At 41.8% G+C, this 19,834-nt stretch overlaps 1 protein-coding gene across 12 annotated transcripts in view; it reads left to right on the forward strand.

Moving 5' to 3' along the window:
• SIPA1L1 (signal induced proliferation associated 1 like 1) overlaps positions 1-19,834 on the forward strand; it is a 484,222-nt gene that overhangs the window by 371,476 nt on the left and 92,912 nt on the right. For all 12 annotated transcript variants that reach the window (XR_004540063.1, XM_033951213.1, XM_033951214.1 and 9 more), the window contains 3 exons: positions 1,632-1,906; positions 11,676-11,954; positions 18,065-18,217. Coding sequence is in view for 11 of the 12 variants with exons in the window: in XM_033951213.1 (XP_033807104.1) it covers positions 1,632-1,906; positions 11,676-11,954; positions 18,065-18,217 (707 nt within the window). In the remaining variant the exon portion in view is untranslated. The remainder of the gene's footprint in view (positions 1-1,631; positions 1,907-11,675; positions 11,955-18,064; positions 18,218-19,834) is intronic.

A 19,834-nucleotide genomic window follows, 5' to 3' on the forward strand; every position in this document is an offset into this window, starting at 1 on the left:
AAGGTCCTGTTATTTTGAAACACGGTGTGTGTGTATATGTATAGATATAGATAGATAGATTTTCAGCCTGTTGCTCATTTTCTTAATTTAGGATTGCAGAACTATAACTAAATCTGAAGCAATTAAGCATATTTGTGGCTGTCACCCTCCATTTCCCCACTCCCACTTTGATCCCTTCTCCTCTGCTACAACTGATCCCAGTCCTTGTTTGCTCTTCTCTTCCTGTGTGATGAAAGCAGAGCTACAATTTTCTAGGTTTTTCATATGCTTCCAGCCCACACTTTTCAGTGAGTTTTCAAACCCCAGAGGTCTTTGCGTCTTGGTTGACTGTTCCTATTCCCCTCTAGTTATAGCTTGGTTGATTTGAATGATGATGATGATGATTATTAGGTATTTATATACTGCCTATTAAGGTTATCTAAATATTTTACAATTAGGTACTCAAGCATTTTCCCTATCTGTCCTAGTGGACTCACAATCTAGCTAATGTACCTGGGGCAATTGAGGATTGCCCAGAGTGACAAGAAGCAGTGGAGGGTTTGAACCCACAACCTCAGGATGCTGAGGCTGTAGCTCTAACCATTAGACCAGTGGTCCCCAACCTTTCTGACATCAAGGACCACTTTAATAGAAGCAAATTTTTCCAGAGACCGATAAAAGGGTGGGGGGAGAGAAATTTGGGCAGGTTCATAGGGCAGTTTTATACACAATATACATTACATTTCTATTATTATTAAGTTATAATATTGTAATAGAAATTATGCAACTTGCCATAATGCAGAATCAGTGGGAGCCCTGAGCTTGGAGAACCCCGATGACCCCGCCAACCCATTCCCCTGCGCAGCAACTTTCCATCTCTCATCCCATCCCATCCCAAACAGCATAACCCCACCAACCTTCCCACAAAGAGGCTGACATACCTCCGCTCCAAACAGCACTGAATAGGCTACTTCACTGCCTTCCCTGCCAGGGCCTTTCCTGTGCCGCCGCATTACTGATGCTGTCCTCAGTGATGCGGCGGCAGAGGGAAGGCCCCGGCAGGGAAGACAGCGAAGCAGCCTATTTAGTGCTGCTGTTGCTGCTGTTTGGAACGGAGGTATGTCAGCCTCGCTGTGGGAGGGTTGGCGAGGTTCTGCTTTGCGGGATGGGAAGGAGGGATGGAAAGATGTTGAGCAAGAGGATCTCTTGCGGCCCGGCTGTTAGGCGGCAGCAGCCCGGTGACCCCTGCTCTAGACTACATGGGTCTGTAAAAAGGATTTTTGACAAATTAATTGTAGTAAAATTTACAATAATCATTTTTTTTCAATGGTTTGTTACATTTTAGCCTTTGTTTTAGTCATTCTCCCTAAGAATTCCCACTGTTTGTTCATAACATAAACAAATGTAATATTATATTGAGGAGAGAGTTCTGTGGCTTGTGAATATCTTAGGCTTTTACAGTTTTGGCACCGCATTTCTTTCCCATTTTAAGAAAATTGTTTAAGCACGCTTATTTAAGAATTCTCTTTTAAAATGACTTCTGTAATTAAATGAAACCATGGTAATTTTGATAAATATTTAGTTTATATATTAAGTATGCATGATATCACTTAAGTGACTGCTAACAATATGCCTTGGGGTTTTTTGAACAGATTGTGACAAAAGGCTGTGAGACAGTGGAAATGACTCTGAGAAGGAATGGGCTGGGCCAGCTTGGCTTTCATGTGAATTATGAGGGCATTGTAGCAGATGTTGAGCCCTATGGGTATGCCTGGCAGGCTGGGTTAAGACAGGGCAGTCGCCTTGTAGAGATTTGCAAAGTTGCTGTGGCCACGCTCAGTCATGACCAGATGATAGATTTGCTGAGAACCTCTGTTACTGTGAAAGTGGTCATCATTCTGCCACATGAGGACGGCGTTCCACGCAGGTATGTTGAGAAGAACAGTTAATGATATTTATTACACACATAAAGATGATTTATTTTTCCTATTTAAAATACCCAGAATGAATACAAACAGTTGTAAAACTAGAGAAGGTGAACTGATAACCATTTACTTATTAAGATTTATTAACTGCTTTTATGAAGAGATTCACCCCAAGGGTAACTTACATTGTAGTAACAGAATAACATTACATTAGAGATTTCTATTCCGCCAATGCCTTGATTGCTAAATGTCAATGTAGTAAAGTAAATTTGGTAATAGGTAAGTTTAAATTGTAATTGTAGCAATAATATGATAGTGTTATTAAAATAGCACAGTAGTAGAATATTCATATAACAGACGTAATCCCTGCGCTAAAAAACGCTATCACAATTTAGTAAAAAGGGAGGGGGTATATTTGTCTATTTTTGTATAGTTGTTACTGAGGAGACATTGCATAGAGTTATCTGCCTTGACCTCTTTGAAAAAACCCTGGAATATGTTTTAACTTTATTGTTGGTAGATCATTTTGACTTGGTCGCAAGCCCCAAAAGTGTGGGCACCCCTGCTCTATATCATCAGCAAAGTAATAGCCATTTACTCCAAAGGCTTGAACCAGTGTGGCTAAAGGACTGATAAATACATTGACTAGCCTTGTTGCAAGAATATATGTATGCAAATATCCACAATGAAAGTTATAAATGGAGGAACCTTTGGACCCTAAGGAAATATAAAACAATTCTGGAATCCCAAGTAGTATGCAAACAAATGGAATATTTTTCCAAATCAAAAAGATGCAATAACACTAGATGATGATCCACCAAATCAAAGGCCAAGAAATTCTAAAGATATAAGAAGTACTGTACATACTTACCTTTGTCTAGTGTGCCAGGTGTATCCCTACATAGAGCAGTAAGGTTATTTAAGTACTGTAGTCCTGCCTGAAGCCAGGTTGTTGGGGAATGTAAGGTACTGGTCTTTTCCAAAAATTAATTTGAGAGAGAACTATCTTTTTCTGTTAATTTTGACACAGAATGTTAGAAATGGATCTATAATGTGAGAATTGATCCACATTATAGATCTTTTTTGGAGCCTGTTTCCATGAGAGACTATTGTGTTTTATCTCGGGGCATAATACCAGAGATCACAAATTTTTCGCTCCATAAGACACACTTTTTTTCCACCCAAAAGGGAGTGGAAATGTTGGTGCGTCTTATGCAGCAAATATGCATTTTTATTTATTTTTTTTTTTAAACACCCCACTCCTACCACGTTGTACCTTTTTAAATGCCCTAGCATCAGTGAGCGCCCAGCTGTCTTCCTTGGCTTCCCCCTCAGCGTCCTCCGGATTCTCCCCTTTACAGCTAATTACAGCTGTCTAGATCCAGCGTCCCACCTGGGCCCTCGCAATGGGCAGGGCATAACCTCTAAGCTGCTTCCCACACCCAGTAAGAGAGGTCATCTTCTGCGCTGTGACCACCGCTGAGCTAATTATGGCAGCCTGCAGAGCAAATCTAGCAGGCTGCCGTTAGCCTCCGAAGCTCATTGCCTCTGCCGTGATCCTGCCCCTGATGTCAGAGGAGGGGCGGGACCGCGGTCCTGTTAGGTTCACTCTGCAGGCTGCCGTAATTAGTTTAGCAGCAGTCATAGCGTGGAAAATGACCTTTCGACCTAAATAGTTACTGGAAAAATCTTCTGCATCAATAGGCTGATCAATAACAGGAAACATCAGAAACACCTGGTTACAGGGAAGACAAAAAGGGAGAGCTGTGTCTCCCCCGATCTCCTGCCCCAGCTAGCGAGCAAGAAAGAGCAACTGCTGGGGAAGCGATGAGAGCCTGCCAACTCCGGAGCATGCATTTGGACCCAAGCAGAAGCTGCAGCCCTGCACTGTGAGGGCTTGTGCCACCAATCCCAGCTCAACCTAGCACTGTCTCGGAGCCGGAGAGAACGACCTCACAGGTAGGGTCTCTTTCTCTGCTTCTCTCTCCCCCCTTCCTTCCTCCCTCGCTGATCCAGAATCTTTCCACCTCTCTGCAGTCTCTCTCTCTTCCCTCTATACACTCCCAAGTCCAACATCTGCCTCCCCTTTGATTCAGGTTTCTCCCTCTCTCTATCTTCCTTCTGCTAACATTTTGAATCCTCCCCTCTCTACCCCCTCTAGTCCAGCATCTGCCCCGTCTTCAAGTCTGTTTCCTGGACTTTGAGGAGTAACAGGAAACAGACTTGAAGACGGGGCAGATGCTGGACTAGAGGGGGTAGAGAGGGGAGGATTCAAAATGTTAGCAGAAGGAAGATAGAGAGAGGGAGAAACCTGAATCAAAGGGGAGGCAGATGTTGGACTTGGGAGTGTATAGAGGGAAGAGAGAGAGACTGCAGAGAGGTGGAAAGATTCTGGATCAGCGAGGGAGGAAGGAAGGGGGGAGAGAGAAGCAGAGAAAGAGAAAGACCTGGAAGAAAAGAGAACAAATGCTGGGTGTTGTAAGCAGAAGAAAGATAGAGAGAAGCCTGGACCAAAGGGCAAAGACAGGAGGCAAATGCTGGACTATGAGAGGTGCAGACAGAAAAGACAGGGGGAGAGACCCTGAGAAAGAACAGAGAGATGCATAATCATAACAGAGGAGGGAGAGAGAGGGAGACCTGGAATTAAGGTGGTGGTAGGTACAAAGGAGAACTGACATTAGATCTAGGGAGGGTAAGCAGAGGGAAAAGAGATAGAGACCTGGACCCAAAGGGGTTAGGCTGTATTGTGAAAGAATGTTGGATGCACAGTCAGAAGGAAGTCCAACCAGAAACTAATTAAATTACCAGACAACAAAGGTAGGAAAATTATTTTATTTTCAATTTAGTGAACGAAATATGTCAGTTTTGAGAATTTATATCTGCTGTGTATATATGAAAAATGAAAGGAAAAAATTGCATTGCATTGTAGGGAAGGGGGAACAGGGTGCAGAGCCTGGCAAGGAGTATGGGATTGGGTGCAGAGCCTGGCAGGGAGTGAGGGGGCTGGGTGCAGAGCCTGGTATTTGTTAGTACACAATTTGGATAAGAATGCTTTTTTTCCTACTCTAAATTTAGGATGCGTCTTATGGTCAGGTGTGTCTTATGGAGCAAAAAATATGGTAATTCTATTGATGGATTTTTTTTTTACATATTGTGCAGAAAATGGATTTATAGGTGAATTAGATCTCATTGTAACTTTTTCTCTAAAAAAAAACCAGTAGCCAGATAAGATAAATCAGAGACTAGTTTATATATACAGTGCACCCTTGGTTTACGAGCATAATTCGTTCCAGAAGCATGCTTGTAAACCAATTTACTTGTATATCAAAGCGAGTTTCCCCATAGGAAGTAAGGGAAACTCGCTTGATTCATTCCCCCCCGCCCCCCGAGACTACTGGTGCTGCTCCACCTTACCCCCATCCCTGAGGCCACCGGCACTGCTCCATCTTACCCCCCACCCCCACCCCTGAGGCCACCAGCGTTGCTCCACACCCCACCGCGATCTGGCAACCCCCCACCCGCTCGCATCACCCACCCGCCGCGATCTGGCATCCCCCACTCACCCACCCACCCAAACACAATCTCTTACCCCGATCTGGCACTGGCACCAGCACCAACGCAAAGGACATGCCGGTGCCTGAAGATCCTCCCTCTTGCTTGGGCTGGGCTATGAGCATCTGCGCATGGTCAAGGCCTTCTAATTCTCGCTCTCTCCAAGATTCTCAGAGATCTCCAAGAATCTCGATTGCAAAGCACTTGCAAACCGAGGTTTGACTCTATATATTTAAATTATGATTAGTCTGAATAATAGTAGTAGTAGTAGAATAATTAGTTGATTTTACTCCCTTACAATATAAGTGAAGACACTTCTTAAAATGTGACAGACCAGTCAGGAACATATGTCTATGCCAGAGCTGCTCAGTTCTGAATTTTAAGCAAGTAAAATACTCAGTGATACCAGAGATATCTATGCTGAGAAAAGCACTGTAAAGAGGCTTCTGATTCCAGAGCTCTGACAATCATATTCCAAAGCCTGACTTGCTCAGTTGACTTCATTAAAGTCAGGAGAAAACTGTATATTTAGACACCAAATTGTCCAGATTGAGATTCTTTAGATTTCTAGTCAAAAATGGTTTGATAGAGAACTGAAGGCAAAGATAATAAGAAAATGATCTGTCCATGTTAGAGGAAAAGTTGAAAGCTGATCTAATTAAAGATGTTTCTTAATAGAATACTAAATCAAGAGCATCTCCTACAGTATATGTTGAAGCAATCATGCATTGTTGAAAGCCAAAGTTGTTCTTTGATCTTAAGGTAATAGTCGGCTTCAACAGTAAAATCACTGAGTATTAAAAGCTCATGTTAGTGAGTAGAAAGTAAGGAGATTGTGAAAGATGTATCAGCCCAACTAGTGGAAAACAATGGGAGAGCACAGTTGCCACTGCAGCTCCCTGTGACTGGACAAGTTACTTAACCCTCCAGGTACAAAAACAGATTGTGAGCCCATTAGGGACAGGAAGAGTATCTGCATGTAATAAATGCACCTCAGAAAGGTGGTATATCAAATAGAGCAATTAAAAAAAACAGCAGACAGTAAGCCTACATTAATAAATAAAATTTTGAATAGGAAAAATATATAGACTTAATAACACGAATAGGAAGACTATGATAACAGAAAGTGGTAACGTCACCTGCTCGATGGGATCTATTTCTAAAGGCAAAGGATTAGTCTAGAGGAGCATTTTGATGCAATAATGTAGACTGTATCACCATCTTTGAGCCATGCCTCAGTGGTAAAAAAAAAAATTGAGCTTATAAAGGAGTATTGCATCGTGAATATTTTTCTTCCCACACTGACAAACAGGAAGGGCAACAGGACAAGGTAATGGCAGAACTTGTGTTCAGTTTGAGGGGGCCAGTCGAGTATGAATCCTCCCTCCAAGAATTCTGGGTTTCCCATACTTCCAGCCACTTTGGGCTGGGACTGAGTAACCATGGGTTGAGGTGGAGTAGATCTGATCCCTGGACCCAGGGAGGGGCCAGACTCTGGGGAGAACAATGACAGATTAGGTGTAATCTCCACCAGCACCATTACATGTTTGCCCCTAGGGCCTAAAATTTTAGAAGTCAGAACAATGTGTAGTTTTGCTTTCCATTTACCCCTAATATAAAACAAGACCTGGAAGATGGTTTAGAGTCACACCTTTCGGCTCCTCAAGGCTCCAAAGGACATTCTCTATTATAGGTATTCAATTTGATAATTTACTTTCTCGTTCTTTATCATTTATTTTTACTTCTATTTGGAGTGAATTACACTTCTCCCTCTGTATTTGCTGTGATAGGGGATTAATAGACCCGCGAATACAGAAAAAACGCAAATAACTTTTTCATATATTATTTGCTGTTTTCTATTAAAAAACCATCATGAATATGGTGAAACCACAAATAACGTGGCCTGTTCTTGAAGGAGAGGCAAAGCACGGTGAAGAAAGTACTGGGAATCGACGATTTTCTCTGTAAACGCTTAGAATCTGCGATTTCTCTATGCAAAGTGATGTAATTGGGGGGGGGGGGGAGGAGGAGCCAGCAAGCTAGAAACCGCAAATAATCAAAACCGTGAATACGGAGGGAGAAGTGTACCAGTCAATCTAAGATCTTTGTATATCTTATCAAATCTTTCGTAAATGCCTGAAAACTTTTCTTTTTCAAACATTTTTAGAATGATAATCTTAATATATTATTGTTTTTGTTTTTAATAATTCTTATTGTGATCCGCTTCAAGCCCTTACTTTGGTCAAAGATGAAAGATTAGATTAGATTATCATCCCAACAAGAATGCACGGAGCTGTCCTCTCTCCAACAAGTCTCTGCAAGCAGTGCTGTTCTTACACTACACCCTTCATGGCATTGGGAAGCTGTTCCGGGGTAAACACCGATCAGCTGTTATCTCCCAACAGAGTCCTCTCACCAAGCTCACATGGAACTATCCTCTCTCCCTACATTTGTTTCTTTATGTTGAAATTTGTCTGATAATATTTTTAAACTCTGTGTTCATGCTTTAAGAAAACCAGTGTGACATTTTTAGAGTGACCCTAGCCATTAAAGCATTAGGCAGAAGTAGACATGTCAACTAAAGTGAAAATGTTGTTTTCTTTGTTTTAATTAGTATGTTGCAATCTTTATTTCTAGAGGTGCAAGTGGCCCATTGATTGCTTCTTCAGACACTCCCAGTTAATGGTTCAGCCTCTATAAAGTGTTGCAAAACCGAGCAGGAGTGGGAAATGTGCTGCCAACATTGTGCTTGTGCCCAGCTAATTTCTCAGTTGGAGCTCAGATTACAGGTTCACTAGTTCATTTTGAGGGGGGGAAAAAAAACCAGACTGTTAGAAAAATTTTCACTTTCTATCCACCTTCAGTCTCCTAGGTGCAGCAAAATTAATATTTGTAGCTAATGGATGGAACATTTGTCTGTTTTTGCAGGTGTGGTGGTGGTTAGGCTACTAAAAGCTTCTGGGTTCCTGCAGAAAGAGAATAATGTAATTTTATATTCAGACGCCCACAGGTTTCCATAGAAGTCTGGCATGGTTTAGATGTTATGTACTCTTCTAACTGTTTTCACCTGTTTGGTGATTTTTTCCTTCCTCTTGGAGCCTTACAGGCAAGTACGAGTGATGGAGAAAGCTGTGTGTTAGAGCTGCACGCTGATAGCTGAGTGCACAGCTTCTGGCATAAACATAATGCAAAACATTTGCTTGCTGATGCAGTAAGTTAATTGTTTGCAAATCAGAAATACAAAGAACTTTGTGCACTAATCAGGGTAAGCATGCATACACAATTTTGCATCAAGGGCAGCTAGTACTGTGCGCGAGTTCAAGGAAAACAAGTCAGATAAATATCAGTATCAAAAAAAATTTCTTTCACATAAAATGTTTGCCAGGTTAATATTTATGCACAGAACAACATTCTAGTTTGGTTTTGTTTTTTGCTGCTCAGAATTTTGCACAGAAATATCACCTCCTGTTGTGTCTTAATAGTTGTGTGAACAGTTATGTGCGCTGCAAAACCCCCAAGAAACTGACATTAAAAAAACCTCACAGACCCTACTGCAGAAGAATGAGCTAACTATTCTATGCTTCCTCAAACCTATAGAGTTTGTTCTCACTTTGTGCTCACCTTAATGTTTTCTATGTACTTCTCTGCAATGGGACCAAATAGATAATAACCTCATTGCCATTCATTTTAATATACTTGTATCTGCAGTGGTACCTTGGTTTACGAGCATAATCCGTTCCAGGATCATGCTCGTAATCCAAAATGCTCGTTTTGCAAAGCAAAGTTCCCCATAGGCTTTAATGCAAACTCAGAAGATTCGTTCCACAACCGAAGTTTGCAATGGTGGCCCAGGGGTGAGTACCTGCTTGCGGGTGCTTCACAGCGATTCGAAAGTGGTGCCTTGTACGTGGTGAGCGTGTTGTCGGTGCAGCATCCTGCGTGCTTGTACGTGGTGAGCGTGTTGTCGGGGCAGCGTCTGACTTAGGAGAGAAGAGAGGTGAAGTCGCGCATGCTCATTCAGGATGGCGGCCGGTTTAGATGGGAGCCAGGAGAGCGCTGACAGACAGCAGAGGCATCGCCGAAGCAGGAGGGCAGCCGCACGGGGACCCCGAGGCAAGGAAGGCGCCACTTTCAAATCACTGTGCAGCACCCGCAGGCAGGTACTCACCCCTGGGCCACCATTGCTGAGTGCTCGTTTATCGAGACAAAAGTTTGCTGAGTGTTTTGCTCGTCTTGCAAAACACTCGAAAACTGAGGGTACCATTGTATTATGAGATTTTGAGCAGAGCTAATTTCTGCACAACCCACTTTTCAGCATTATGTCTTACTAATGTATGGTTCTACCTAATACTGAAACTGCAGGAAAAGATTTAATGCTCCCAGTTGAAGAAATAGAGCACATAGTTGCTTTTGAACTATTTAAAACTTCTTTGGAAAAAAAAAAAAAAATCCTTTAAAAATAAAAGAGTGAATACTACAGATATAGTTCATATTGGCAGAGGATTGTTTTAAGGCAGTACTTTCAAGTCTTTTTGTGGCTATGATCCCATTATTGCAGCCAAATAAAATTGTGTGCAAAATAATGATGTACTTGTGGGTAGCCCATCTATATCATAACCTCAAACATGGGTTTTGTGACCCCTTTTGGGGTCTTGACCCACAATATGGGAGCCCTGTCTTAATAGAAACAGAACAGATATGGCTTGCTCTTTTTACAATAAATCTGTTCTAGGGTGTATACACCAGCAAAATGCTATATAGGAAACATACCATTAATTGTAGCAGTGATAACTTGGTTTACTATAGTAATTATGTGGAATGACAGCTATGAAAAGACCAGCGAGAAATGTGTCACCCAAATTCTGGGGACCTTGCTTGCAAGCTTTGGACAAATATATTACAGTTTTCCAGATCCAGTAGTTTTAGATATTTCTTTTTAAGGCACCATGAGTAAGATAGCAAACCAACTAAGAGGGAAGACCAGAAAAATCTTCTACTAGAAAGACGCCTTTAAATCTAATATTTCCATGCACATTATTAAAGGGTGAAGGGGGATGGGACTTGATATACAGTTTTCTGTGTGCTTATTGTGTACTTGGAGCAATGAAGTGTTAAATGACTTTGTCCAGAGTCACAAGGAGCTGCAGTGGGAATTACTCATAACCTCAGAGTGCTGAGGCAGCTGCTCTGACTATTAGGCCATTCCTCCGCTCCGTTATTAAGGACTGATTAGAACAAATCTGTATTGTTCGCTTTATTTGTTGCAAGCTTTCTTTCCCTTAAAGAAACGGAAGCAGACTATTATATATTTATATTGTGATTAAATTGATTTAATCTCCAGTTTATCTTGGACCAGCTTTGATCATGTGGACATCCAAATTTTACTTTGCTTTGTCCTTTGTTCAGAAAGTTCTTAGTCAAGTGTGCAGTGATAGCTGTGCCTATGTGGCATCACTTTGGCAATATTTGCAATCAGATCAGTTAAGGAATTTTTGACCAATCAAATCAATCATTATCTATAATGGTGGTTTTCAGCCTCACCCTCGAGGACCTGACCAGTCAAGTTATCAGGTTATACATAATGAATATATATAGGGGGTTGTATTAAGCCTGCTGTAGTCAGCGTTTTTTTAAGCCACCAACAACTGCCAGCTGAACTGAGCCTGGGTATTTAATGTTGGGCTATGTCTAGGCTCTGGAAGTGAATATCCAGTTACTGTGGCCAGACAGAAGATATTTAGACCGGTGTTCAGTTTATCTGCTGACTTAAATAGATCACAGTTGGCATATCTCTGCTAGCTGGTACTGGCTCTACCCACAGTCTACCTTGGCATTAACAGGACAGTGCAGGGGTGGTTAGAGCTGATGCTCTGCAGCACTGTCTGGTTAAGGGCAATTGAATTTCAGTGAATAGACACACAAACAGTTTAACCAGGCAAGAGGTTTTCTACCTGGTTAAATAGCTTTGAATCGCAACCCCTTATAGTATAATCACACTGCCTGCACTGAATGTAGAGATTTCTCATACATATTCATTGATGATATACTAAAAACCAGACTTATCAGAGGGTCTTTATAGAAGAAAACAAATCTGATGACTAGAATCGGTTAAATTGTGACCTGAGGTTGGTCATCTCCAGCAGGACTTTGTGAAAAGTAGAGGTATCTTTAAAACACTTGTACTGCATAAAGTATCACTCATTTATTCTTACCATCTAGGGGCTGTTCAGAAACATACCGACTGCCGATGGTGGAATACAAAGTGAATGAGGGGATTCCATATGAACTTAAATTTCCCTTCAGAAATAACAACAAATGGCAGCGGAATGCAGCTAAGGGACAGGTGCCTCAGCTGGGTCAAGTACCATCACAACTACAAAGTCCAGTGAATTCGAGGGTTGCATCAGGGAAAGGAGAAACAAAAATACTACCTCCAGAACGATCGATCAATATCCCACGCAGTATTTCCAGTGATGGGCGTCCACTGGACAATAAGAGGTATGCAGTTCATGTGTTGTTGGAATGAGTTTTCATGTGCTAGGTATTTTTTTTTTGTATATCTTTATTGAATTTTCAAACTACAATTGTACAATAAGTAATTCATATACATATAATATTACAAGAAAAGCACAATAAACTTTTCAGACATTAATGTACAATTATATTTTCCCCCCACCCTCCCACCTAATATTCAAATAAAATAAAAACCTTTTTTTACAGGTCAATGAAATAAAATCAGTTATCATTCCTTACAAAATTTAGGGCTCCTTTTAATGACGGCACGTTAGCGTAATAGTGTGCACTAAACCGCTGGACGCGCTAGCTGCTACCGCCTCTTCTTGAGCAGGCAGCAGAATGGCAGCGGTAGAGGATCCTCCAGAGCTTATACTAAAGGTGTGATGGGAAAGAAAGGAAGAAACCATGAAATAACAGAGCCCTGAAACCCAAGCAAAGACAGCGCATTAATGAGTAGGCAGTGATCTACGGTGTCAAATGCCACAGATAGCTCAAGAAGGATAAGGATGGAGTAGAATCTTTTGGATTCTAGGCGAGGCGTATGGGAGAAGTAGTAACCTCCATGACACAGGCAGTGACTGAAGTAAGTCGGTGTCGCAGAGGCAAAACAAAAAACACACACAGAAGTAGGGGTGGACCATGAACTTTCTTACATATGAATATATAATATAAAACACTTATTAGCAAAGCACAGACAGATAAAAACCATGCTAATCAAGAAATCCTGGAAGACAAACTAACACTGCAAGACTCATTCCAATTTCTCTGAAGCAACCCGCTCTTCTCTTCAATTCCTCTGGAAATGGCCAGATAACTTCTTTTGTAATCCGCCTTGAACCGCAAGGTATTGGCAGAATAGAAATCACTAATGGAATGTAATAAAAACACCAGACAAGGGGCTGTGTTTCGGTGGATAACCACCTGCTTCAGTGGTCACCAATACTCTACTGGATGTATTATGTCAAAAGATGTCAAAGAACAGAGTTAGCATCTAATAGCACCTATCGTATTCCAAAAAGAAAAGCAAGAAAACCAAACTGACAGTCTCATAGCCAGTGCTGCAAAAGCGTCTCCGCATACAATTCAAACTCCTCTTGCTGATTTTCAAATGTACTCGCTCTGCAGCTCCTCAGTATCTCTTCTCTCATATTACTCCCTATACTCCCCCCCCCCCAGGAACTCCATTCATCAGACAATGTTAGTCAGTCAACGTTCGTCAACCCTTCTCCTCTACTGCTAACTCCCATCTCCATCCCTTCTACCTTGATGCTTGGAACAACCTGCCTAGCTCGTTACATCAGGCTCTGTCTCTGGTAGTATTCAAATCCAGACTGAAAGCCCATTTATTTGAAATTGCATTAAATCTTAACCCTACCAATGTATCTGTCATCCCCTCTATAGTTCCCTACCACCCCTTCAGCCCCCTGTAATTCCCTACACTGGCACTATGTTCTGGCTCCCCTGTTGTCCTGTGTATCTGTCATAATTAGATTGTAAGCTCTTTTGAGAAGGAGCCATCTCTTTCATGTACAATGCTGTGTGCACCTGGTAGCGTTACAGAAATAATAAACTATTATTTGCTACTTGGGGGGTTTTCTCCTTCCTTTGGGGTTTTTTCATTAACTTGTTATTTCTATTTCTATACCATACTACACTAACATGTGAGACCTTCATAATCTCTTGAGTAGAGAAGCCATTTTGTTTGATTTTTCAATTTAGTATATTCTAAGGGTTTGGTTTGTTTGTTTTTAGCTTAAATCAAATGCATTAGAGAAAATTTATGAATTTGCAACAAGATTATTTTAATTTGGGATATGCTAAATTAAGAATAGAATTAAATGGAAAGGATTATATGTTTTGTGACTCTGACAATGCAGAACGTTCCCTGAACAAAAAAAAGATTGAATAGTAGCATCCAGAAATTGTTTTTGCTGAGTTTATACTGTTTTTCAGATCATGTACCTCACATCCTCTGACATACTACATAATATCCACATATTGCAATATTTTTTGTATATTTAAATGCTTGTTTTTATAATGATATATCAGGCTAATTAATTTCATAACTACTTATGAATTTGATTTCTGTCATGGTAACTGGAATATTTTAGAGAGCATCAATAAACTTAATTAAAATTCACAAAAGAATAACATTTCTTTGTTGATGTTCAAGAAGTTCACATCTAAATTCAAACAAATAAAGGGGTTTGTGTATTTTTTATTTTTTTTTTTACCTTGGGCTTCTTTTGTTTTCATTCAAAAATTTTAATTATTTCTTTTTTCTTGAAGTTTTGTGGGCTTTTAAAATGTCTTGAGGCCCATTTAAAAATCCATTCAAATTAATGTTTTAGAAAATTGCCCTCATATAAGGGCCCTTTTACTAAAGTGCAGTAGGTTTTTGCACTTAGTTACAGCACCCCCCCATCTGATCCTCCCAATCTGATTTGCACAGATCTCTTTCAATTCTCTTTGCCACCTTAAAGCCCCCTCCCCCATACCCAACCTTCCTCCCACCCCTATTACCAGGGAGTGGCTCCCCCTGCTTCTGTCACAGTATTCGGTGAAGACCCTCATTAGCAGTCTTGTAGTAATACCTCGGGGGAGGGGGACTGTCATTCTTCCATATAAAGAGAATTGTGCTACCTGCTTTAATATAACTTAGTTAGCTTTGTCTTCCTAAATAGTTAAATTTCTATAGCACCCAGTCTTTTAGCTTCATTGAAGAATAGCATTCCCAAGGATATATTTAGAACAGGATAAGAAAACAAAGTACAGTAAAACCTTGGATTGCAAGTAACTTGGTTTGCAAGTGTTTTGCAAAACAAGCAAAACATTTTATTAAATTTTAACTTAATATACAAGCAATGCCTTGCAATACAAGTACATACAGTATACAAACATCACAACTGAGCCGATGGTTCTTCTCTCTCTCTGACGCTGCGGGAGTGTAGAGAAACAAGCGAAGTCTAAACAAGCGAAGTCTAGAGAAGAGCGACTAAGATGGTTAAGGGGCTGGAGGAGTTGCTGTACAACGAAAGATTAGAGAAACTGGGCTTCTTCTCCCTCGAACAGAGGAGATTGAGAGGGGACATGATTGAAACATTCAAGGTACTGAAGGGAATAGACTTAGTAGATAAGGACAGGTTGTTCACCCTCCAAGGTAGGGAGAACGAGAGGGCACTCTCTAAAATTGAAAGGGGATAGATTCCATACAAACGTAAGGAAGTTCTTCTTCACCCAGAGAGTGGTGGAAAACTAGAACGCTCTCCCGAAGGCTGTCATAGGGGAAAACGCCCTCCAGGGATTCAAGACTAAGTTAGACAAGTTCCTGCTGAACAAGAATGTACACTGGTAGGGCTAGTCTCAGTTAGAGGGCTCTGGTCTTTGACCAGAGGGCCGCCGCGTGAGCGGACTGCTGGGCACGATGGACTTCTGATCTGACCCAACAGCGGCAATTCTTATGTTCTTACAGTATAGACACATCACAACTGAGCCAATGTTTCTTCTCTCTCTGATGCTGCGGGAGTGTAGTGACTGTTCTAAATGAGCAAGGTCTTGCAATACAAGACTTGTGTGGGGGAATCGCCCCACCGAAACCCCACCCGTACCCGGCTGACCTGATCGAGGCAGGAGGGAGCCTAACTCCTCCTGCCCCACTGAAACCCCCTACCCCCCACCCCCACTAAGATACGGGCAGGAGGGATGATAGGCCCTCCTGCCCTTGATGAACCACCCTCACAATCGCCCCCCTGAACCCCGCGACCCTCCCCACCTGGCGATCTCCTACAAACCTGAACAAAGTTGGATGGATGGACGGGACCCAAACCCGTCTGGCAGGTTGCCTTAGGGCCTGATTGGCCCAGGCGCCTCAAGCCCCGCCCACAGGTGGGGCCTTAGGCACCTGGGCCAACCAGAATTGGCCCAGTTGCTTTAGGCCCCTCCTGTGGGCAGGGCCTTAGGAACATGGATTGGGTCCATGTGCCTAAGGCCCCACCCACAGGAGGGGCCTAAGGCAACTGGGCCAATTCCAGTTGGCCCAGGCGCCTAAGGCCTCACCTGTGGGCAGGGCTTGAGGCGCCTGGGCTAATCAGGCACTAAGGCCCTCCATTTTGATGAAGGTGGGCCTGCCGGATGGACGGGTTTGGGACTCGTCCATCTGGCCAACTTTGTTCAGGTACTCGGGGGTTGAGGGGTCACCAGTTGGGGGATCACAGGGTTTAGGGGATGATCGGGGGGGGTACATCGAGGGCAGGAGGGCCCGGGATCCCTCCTGCACATATCTTAGTGGGGGATTGGCGGTAGGGGTTTCGGCGGGCAGGAGTGGTTGAGCTCCCTCCTGCCCCGATCATGTCAGGGGAATTGCCAGTCGCCGGGGCGGGAGGGCCTGGGCTCCCTCCTGCCCCGATCATGTCGGGGGGGAGGTCGCTGGGGCAGGAGGAATTGGGCTCCCTCCTGCCCCGATGGTGTCAGGGGGTCGCCGGGACAGGAGGGCCTGGGCTTCCTCCAGCCCGATCCGATTGGGGGAGGGGGATGGATTCTGTAACCGGTGTTCTTTTTGACAGACACCGGTTACAGAATCCAGCTTTTAGGCAAAGGACTAGCCCCTCTTTCGCCTAAGAGCTCTTGTGTTGGGCATTTGGGACTTTAGGCTTTTTTTTGGTTGTTTATATGTTGTTGGTGTAGACATAGTGATGATCTGGGCATTTAAGCAGCTGAACATAGAGACAGGCCATTATAAAAAAAACCTCCTTTTGGACATTTTTTTGAGAATGGACATTTTCCCTGCTTCTACTTTCAGGGTTTAGGGCCTAGGCCAAAAGGGGACTTAGACATTTTTTTTTTATTATGCCCCTCCACACGTAGTTGTATTGCAAGACCTCACTCATTTAGAACAGTCACTACACTCTTGCAGCGTCAGAGAGAGAAGAACCATTGGCTCAGTTGTGATGAGTGTATACTGTATGTACTTGTATTGCAAGACATTGCTTTTATAGCAAACCAAGTTACTGGCAATCCAAGGTTTTACTGTAATTACAAATGTCCTCATTTGTGTATGTTAATTTACTTTGGGTTTAATATTAATCAGGTAAGCTAAGTTTTTAACCAGGCATAAAAATAATATTCTATAATGTGGAATTGTTTACTATTGCATATGGAAGTACAGGATATATAATTGGATGGAATGAAGCTATTTTGCCTTGGGAAGGCTTTATGTAGTTTAGCTTGGTTCTAGCTCACACCTTTTCAGTAGCAGATCAAGGATAGGTATTTCCCTTGATTATTCAGCACAAAGCTTTGAACACAGTTTTGTTTTGATTTAGTGTGGGTGTGGGTGGAGGGGAGGGGATTGTTTGTGTAGTATAATGATAAAACAGTTTTTCATATCACACATCAGTCAGATTGTCTTGGTTACAACTAACCATATACCCAGTCAGAATACATCGCTGTCTCCCACTCTTCTTTATCATTTATAATTATGATTTAAAACTGAAGTCTCAGAAGTTATATAGTATCTAACTGATGCTGATATATTTTCAATTCACACACAAGATGTGTTGCTGATAGAGAAATGGGACATACTGATAAATATGACAAGTATCTAAGCCTTTTTGTAATATTTTTTTGTCTTGTTCAGTGCCTTCTGCTAATATGGTTTCAGGAGCTGATTTACCAGTGATCTGTTGCTAACTGCGAGGAATTGTACACCATTTTAATTGTTATCTAATTTCTGGCCACCACCTGCAGAACTCGACACTATTATAACTTAGCTTGCTATAAATTTTAAGGGTCTCCTCTGCTCAAATTAAAGACTTTCTGGTCTCAAGTACAGCAAATAGGTCCGTTTTCATGATTTCCCTAATAAATATGCATCAGAGAGATCTACGTGAATACTATTTGTATTATGCACAAATCTACCTCATGCATATTCCTTAAGGATATCCTGAACACCTGGCCTCTTGCCAGTAATCGACACCTGAACTCCTATGTCCCTGCAATAAGGTGATTGAGGTATCTGTGCTTGAATGGGGGCCTGACCACAAGGATAATCTTGACTCCCTTGTTCTTGTGTTTGTATTTTTCCCCCTCAACAGGCTGTCTCCAGGCTCAGACATATATGTCACAGTTTCGTCCACTGCGTTGGGAAGATCCCAGCAGTGTCGCAACTCTCCTGGCAGCCTCTCATCTTCCAGTGACACTGGATCTGGTGGAGGTACTCACAGGCGACAAAAGTCCATGCCAGAAGGGTAGGCTACTACTTTAATGCCTGTATCTTTGTTTGGTTCCTGTTTTATGTTGTGGTGGTGGTGAACAGCAGAGATGGACATTAGAAAGCTATTGCTATTACTTCTTCTGAAAGAGACAATGCCCTGCTGTAGGTGTCATTGTTTCACTTTTGTTTGTAGAGTGTTCTCTTCACATATAAATATAACTCTTGGTTTTCTCACCTTTATTTTTTCAGAAAAATAACTGATTTTGAACATTTGGTGGCAGGATCTCTTACTCGGTTACATGGCTGGCAGGAGCACTGATTGCTAGACTTGGGGACAGTCTGAAATGTTTTAATGTCTTTGGCTTAATTGCGCAAAAGGCTTTACTTTACACCTTTAGCTTGTAAACTGGGATTGCCAATACATGCTATTAAGATGAGGGTTCTCAGGTTTCTCACTTTGCTGCTTGCAGTGCTGTTTTCCTGTAAGAAAACAGCTCTTATGTCTCTGGCTTGTTGCTATGGAGCTTCAGATCTGAGGGTAGAAAGGCAGCAGTGGCCAACAGGCTCTTCAAACCTTCAATTTCTTTCACAGATGGAAGGTCTCTCTGGTTTCAACCTGTTTCCTCCATTCTTCCTGAAATCCAAGGAAAAGCTACCTGAAATGAATCAACTTTTCACCTTGGAGAAATTCAAGGAGGAAGACTTAAAACCCCAGAGTGTTTTTCAGTGAAAACCTTGAAAGGAGCACACACATCAAATGTGTAGACAGAAGAGATGAAGGTTAACTGCAGCCCACTTAAGGCAGGAAGGGAGAAAACTACCAGCATATGTGCCCACTTGGAAAGTGCTATATGAATTTCAGTATGATGGAGCCTGTGAAGTGTATTGTAAAGTTAGTTCCATATTTCTGTGTTTGATTATACAGTAAACCATCTTGGATGGGTTGACCAAAGGAATGGAGCCAAGCAAACCTGAGCTAAAAACATTTCACCAAGCTGAGCAAACACAGCTGCAAGTGTCTGCCACTTTGTCTTTTACGGTTATGCTTTTTGATTTTTAAAAAATTTTTTTTCAACCAATGTATTTTTTATTTTATTTACTGTCTTTGGTTTTGTATATAAAATTCATAATACTGAAGCACTTTCAGATATCAGGTTAGCGAGATTGCTAACCATTTCCTCCCTTATTTTAGGCTTGTTTTGTTTAGGATTTAGCATATCAGACTTTAACTGAGCCCATGCTTTTAACACTAATTTTAGTTTAATAAAAAATGATTTTACTTGAACTTAAAAGATTTGTAAGCGTTGATATAATTCTAAAAAATAGCACATCTTTTTTATTTCTTGTGTAAGATAATATGTACATGTATATACAATTTTTAGATTTTGGAGAGGATGGAGGAAGAAGCTAGGCACTGTTTTATTCTGGAGGTTTCAGTTGTATTTTGAAAAAACAATCCCAAATCTGCTTTCTAATTTTTCCTAGTTACCTGTGCCCTGTGCATTTTGACTGCCTGAGGAGTTCTGCACAGGTTTGACACCGTGGCACCCTCATTTACTTAGATTCATATTAGAAAAGTAGAAAGAACTTTCAAAGTATATAAGCATGAATAATATTTCCAGAGGGATGAGTTTTTTTTAAAAGGAAGAGA

The sequence above is a fragment of the Geotrypetes seraphini genome, chromosome 7, assembly GCF_902459505.1.
Source record: "Geotrypetes seraphini chromosome 7, aGeoSer1.1, whole genome shotgun sequence".
Classification (NCBI taxonomy): Eukaryota; Metazoa; Chordata; class Amphibia; order Gymnophiona; family Dermophiidae; genus Geotrypetes; species Geotrypetes seraphini.